The sequence below is a fragment of the Trachurus japonicus genome, chromosome 1 (genome assembly GCF_045865225.1).
Source record: "Trachurus japonicus isolate A0001 chromosome 1, Traja_1.0".
Lineage (NCBI taxonomy): Eukaryota > Metazoa > Chordata > Actinopteri > Carangiformes > Carangidae > Trachurus > Trachurus japonicus.
The window spans coordinates 13,817,344-13,823,343 of record NC_140907.1 but is presented as its reverse complement, the minus strand read 5'-3'; the positions used below and the strand labels follow the sequence as shown (position 1 = coordinate 13,823,343).

Here is a 6,000-nt window from a genome sequence, read left to right as displayed (position 1 = left end):
AGTGACACCCTTTTGCAGGTTATCCAGGTTTTGCACTTTGTAGCTACTAATTCTGTTGTGCAAATGTTGATAGTATGTGAGAAACGCACCAAAGCGACTGAGACAAAGTATGCTAGATAGATTGATGATAATAACCACTGATTTATTGAGGATACATGTGCTGTAGTTCACTGTGTACCTGTCCATGAGTTACCTGCACAGACTGTGGCCCACACTGCCGCTCGGCGGTGAGGGCGCGTACTGCGTGATGACGCTCACACACTGCGCTAGTTACGTACAGCGCCGTCGCTGGTAATGCGGCTCTCCGTGGCTACGTAAACACGTGCACTCCGCTGCTTCCAGGTTACTGTTTTTTCATCCCACCGTCATCCTCGCGCTCCAGCATCACTCCCTGACAACAGCAGCGATGGCGGAGCCCGTAGCAGCGGATGCGGCAGCAGCAGCGGCGGCGGCGGCGGCAGCAGCATCCCCCAGCCCGGGCCTCTCCCCGGCGGCCAGCCCGGGCTCGGAGCCTCCATCCATGGCTCTCTCCCCCACGGCGGACGGCTCCCAGCGGCTGCTGTTCTCCCACGACCTGGTCTCTGGGCGGTATCGCGGCTCAGTCCGGTATGGCCTCGTCCGGATGATCCACGGAGAGGAGGATTTTAACTCAGACTCGGACCTCGACGATGGCGGAGGGAGGCGAGGCGGCGGCGGCGGAGGAGGAGGAGGAGGCGGTGGAGGAGGAGGAGGACGAGCCCCGGGCGGTTCAGACACCGAGAGCGCTGTGGACACCCCGAGTCGGCCTCTCGGTAGGGGATTTGTCCGCGTCCAGTGGTACCCAGAGGGAGGGAAGCAGGACATCAGGGAGACAAAGGTACCACACCGCGGCTAATGTGTGAAGTGTTTACACTGAGCCCGACGCGAGGGCTGCTCTGCTCCCACTACCTGTTGTCTCTGTGTGTCTTTTTTGTTTTGTTTTTTGAGGACATAAGTCCACGTTGCTGTCCTCTCGGGGATCAGATTCACCTAATCCGTCTGCCTTTAAACGCACAGCCCAGTTTGCTAACTGGCTAGCATTGAAGCACACATGCTAACTAGCAGTGTAGCTCAGCGCCTCATGTCACTCAGCTGGTGCTGCCGGGCTAATCAGCCTCTTTCCACCTGACTGCGTGCAGCCAGCCGCCCTCCATCACAGCACCAGGCACCAGGCACCAGCCCCCTGTCTGTCTGTCTGTCTGTCTGTCTGTCTGTCTGTCTGTCTGCACCGGGGCTGGACCCAAAGGCGTTGGCAGGTGCAGGTCCGCGGTAGCAAACCCCTTTACCTTTATCTTTGAATCTGTCAGCTGGGTGTGACTTGGCCTGACACCAAAGACTTTTTATACGACAGATCAGATTAACCTCTGTTTATTTACACAATATCCCACATGCACCCACACCCTATTGCAAACCAGTCTCACCTGTCATCATCGGTGACGGTGCTGGACACAAGGTGGAGAGAGACCTCACCTCACCTCACCTCACCTGGTCACTGATGTCTGCAAATGTTTCACAGAAACTGCGTTGAAACACATTTCAACACATTTTTCTAGTATAAGAACAAACATTTTCTTGTTCAGGTGGAGATTGACTGATGCTGTTTCATATTTGCACATTGAGCTGCCATTTGAAGGTTGATGCTCAAAGTTAGTTGAGTAGCTGCCCCAATCTCACTATTTTACAATTTCCAAGGATGATTATTATTGTCACTATTGATTAATCATCTGCTCTTTAAAGTGTCATAAAACTACAAAGGCGTAAAGTGGAACTTGCAGCCTATCTCTGTCTTGTCAATTGTCAGTTGATTCAGACTAACAAAAGCAGCAAGTATTTACAGAGTCACATGGATACAGCAGCTACAGGCCATAGCTGTTAGGCTTTTTTCTGTGTGGTATGGAGAGTGTTTCAGTTGAGTCAAGATTTCATGGTATTGTTTGGTAAAAGAGACCATTGTCACACACCCTGCTCCATGTAGAGACACAGTTGGCTGTCGATTGTTGTTTGTCAGTGTTAAGTTGAGCTTGGTTTTTCTTTCTACAGCCAAATGACAAATGTGTCTGTGACAGGCGAAGAAATGAGAAACCTGCTGACATGCAAATTCTCCAGCACTTGTCTAGATTTCTCCTGGGCTCTGTGGAACAGGGTCACAGAGTTTAGAGCAGGACCGCTCAGGAACAAGCTCGTTTCAGAGACACAGGATGGGACCAGAAGAAGCCAGTTTTAGGGACATGCGCTGCTTTGCTTTGTCCTGTTGACTCAATGAGAAAAGTTCTGGCCAGAGCATCATTCAACCCTTTTGTCACAACAAAGACTTTTTTTGGACAATGACACCAATGTTTACATCCAGTACCATGTGGGCTGGTAATGCTGTGTCATTACTGGTTTGTGTCCCTAAAGGATCTAGTATGTGCTCGTGGTCAAACATGTGCCGTTCACTCTGCGAACATGCTGTTGTTTAAGTAGTTATGTTATGGTGTCGGTGCGTGCACACACAACAATGTGATTTGTTGTTTGCCTATATGCATATGCACACGTCCTGTCTCCACAGCCTTTGTCTTCGTTATGTATATCCTGCGAGCACAGTGAAGATTTTGATCAATAATTCATCATTACTTCCTGCAGTATGCAAAGTTGCGTATCTTCCACGTGATATTTTCACAAAATTATGAGTTGTATTTATTATGCAGGCGGCATCTTGGCTAAAATGTTTTTTTCTCAGGAGTGGTAAGTGGAGAGAAATGGGGATGCTGCCTTCAAATCTGCTTCCCATGTTAGAGTTTCTCTGGAGGTAAATAAAACCAGTTTCTCAAAAGGATTTTCACAGAAAAAGCTCAGTTTGTTGAAGGCGTTTATCTGCAGTGATTAGGTCATTATAAATGATAAACGGTGATTAGTCTCATTCTTCATAGTTTCTCTTTGCGTTGTTGTATTGCATTTGCTTATTTTGTCGTCTTTGTATTCTTGCAACAGGGAGTTGGCATCGGACTGGGATATGACCATAAACACAAAACTTGAACCTGTGTATTTCATAACAACCAGGAATGTGCACCAGTTTTATTATTAGAAACAGAAGTGGACTAAACAGAGTAGCCAACGCACTGAAGATGCACGATGCTGCACTGATCACTTCCACACACACACACTTCTCACATTACGTTTGGCTGAGTTGATACAAAAGCTGTGTGGCCAAATGGGGCTGATAGTGAAGTTTATCTGCATCTTACAGACTCCATAAAAAACATTTACATCGGCACACAGCTACAGGACACACCCCTTTGGAGATGTACTGCGTAAGGAACAGCAACACAAAAGACAGTGAAAAATCATTCAAGTCACAAAATATTGTTGGTTATATAGAAAAAGTAATTAAAAATGTTGCCAAACAAGTTCTCAAGTAGAAACAATTATGTCTTTAAAAAATGATGGGTTGGCAAAATGAGAGAAACATTATTCCCTAATTTCCAGTAAACATGTAGCTCACCACTAATTTTGAGAACCTTTTAGTAGTACTGTAGTAATAATTGTTTTTTTTGTTTTGTTTTCGTATCACCCACTGTTATTGCAAAGTCAGTGGAAAGATGTGCTGACTGTAAACAGATGCTCGGTTCAGTCGTCTTGGTGCCAGGTTAGTAACATTTGTGTTTGGTTGGATGATATGATGATATTTATAGGTGCATATTGCTTTAATATTTAATATCTGGGTATAACACCCTTTTAGGCAGTCCTTGTTTTGAACGAGCATGAGAGCTTTATGGCTTTATAGGGTTTTTGTTCTTATCAGTTGAAGGAGTCGTATAATATGGATTAACCAAAAACACACTCCTGTCTGTCTGTGTTGTTTATCCATAAACGGTTTAATTGATTTCTACAAAAATATTACAGTATACATCAGTCAGATGATGTAAAGCTTGATGTACTTTCATAGAGGATTTTTTATAGATATCACTCACTTAAGCATCTGTGTAAGTTCAGTGTAATGTAGTTTTTATTTTTTTTAAACTCCATAAACATATCCTGACACAAGGTAAATGTCAGCTGTACTGTTGGTCCTGAACATTTAGAGCTGTCAAACAATTGCACACAGCCTTACAAACACACCATGTTGGTGCACCTGCACCATGATGTTAGAACAACGTCTGCTCTGCACATCGGCTGTTTATAGTAAATTAGCTGCTTCTGCAATCAGATTAACCACTTTTGATCGAGTCTATTGTAATTTGTTGCTTTCTATCGCCTATCTGCTATCGACTCTCTGACTAGTTTGTATTAGGAACCTCCAAAAAGGGCTGGCTGGTTGGCTGAAGTTACACCAGCTGACAACTGCTCTTGAACATATCACATTTTTTCACCCTTGGAAATCTTGATAAGAGGCAGAGATGGGACTTAGATCTGAGTCCCAGTGCAGGTATTGCAGCTCAGTTGTTGTTGTCAGCTGCACAGCTTGCACTTTAGCACATGATTTGATAGTGAGTCAGTCAGGCTGGCTTGGAAGCAGTTGCCTGGAGGGCCTGAATGAAACAGTGGCCACGTACAATATCTACAGTCTGGTAAACATAGATTATACTGTATCTATATTTATATCTGATATTGGATGGTGCAGCCACTGTTTGTTCGTTTTTTTTTTAATTGATACCAAATAACTATCACATTAAGTGATGCTGTTGTGCTGCAGAAGGACACAGATGCTCAGTGAATCTGAACCCTCTGTGTTTTTAATCAGACAGTAATAGATACATAATCCTGTAAGGACAGAGAGAAGGACACTGCCTCTGTGGTGCGATTGATTGTGGAACAAGATGATAAATTTCCTCGCTGACCTTAACCACTCACAGCAGGTGCAGATTACCACAAGGGCTAATGCTGATCTCCACTCCATCCTGACCCCAATTTCCACCTTGTACTATAAAAGAAGTATTCAATAGTTAAAGCATGAATTACATAACTGTAATGTATTATATCTGACTGATTTTATTCAGGGGGGTACAGCTCGTACGCTTCAGGGATCGTGCAGGGAAATGCTTAAAACTTAAGAGCAGATTCAACATAACACGAGTACACCAACATGACATGTCTCTGCTGAAGGTTTTGATCAACTGTTCTTTAACATGCAGCACGTGTAGCACGGGGTTTTTCAGGATTCCTGTGCATTGCAAGGCTTTTGTTGCCATGGCACCCAATTTGATTTTTCTCCCCCTCAATTTGTGGTTTTAGGTTCATTTTCTTTTTTTTGGAAGTAGGTGATTTTTCTAACAATACAGGTAGGATTCTACATTATCTGTGATTTAAAGAAAAGCTCACAATTATACAAATCATAAATTGAACGCACTGTGTCGTTGGTTGGTCTGGGCCTGCTTCAGTCTCCAGTCAGCACCACCAAACAGACAGAGAGAGAGAGAGAGAGAGAGAGAAAGAGCCCTGTTGCTGCAGCACAACCTTGAAATTTCCGAGCACAGAAGTGCACTGCAGCAGGTAGCTCGCAGTGGGATGTAGCAGTGCAGTGCGTGGCCGTCGGCCGACATGTCCGGCTTTGGATAAACACTCAACGACTCTTCAACATCTTGCCCTGACCTAGTGTTTGGCGTGATGATGGCGTGATCAATTCTGGTCTGCTGAGCTGTTAAGGTGGCTGTCGGGGCCGAGGGGCCGAGGGGCCGAGGTCAGCTGCAGCAGCCCTGTGAATGTTGGGGTGGAGCAGGTGGGAGTGGGAGGGGGAGGAGGCTGGTGTGGTAATAATGATGACAGGGAGGGTGCAGCAGGGCGGACGAACTGTCCTACAGAGGGAAAGAGGGTGATGACGGAAAAGTAGTGAGGAAGAGGGGGCAAACAACTGGGGGCAAAGTGGATAGAGAAGATGGGGAAATCAAGGACTGAATACCAATGACAACCTGGATGTCAAAATCCTAAGGAGAAAGTAAACGAAATGGAATAACAATGTTGACTGTAAAGGAGGTAATGAGACAGGCAGACAGTTTGGTACCAGAT

The 6,000-nt window shown here is 45.4% G+C and overlaps 1 protein-coding gene across 1 annotated transcript in view; it reads left to right on the top strand.

Moving 5' to 3' along the window:
• Positions 1-263: 263 nt before the first annotated feature.
• Positions 264-6,000, top strand: part of ube2o (ubiquitin-conjugating enzyme E2O) — a 32,502-nt gene continuing 26,765 nt past the window's right edge. The window contains exon 1 of the mRNA XM_085773934.1: positions 264-856. Coding sequence (XP_085630060.1) covers positions 407-856 — 450 coding nt within the window. The 5' untranslated portion in view covers positions 264-406. The remainder of the gene's footprint in view (positions 857-6,000) is intronic.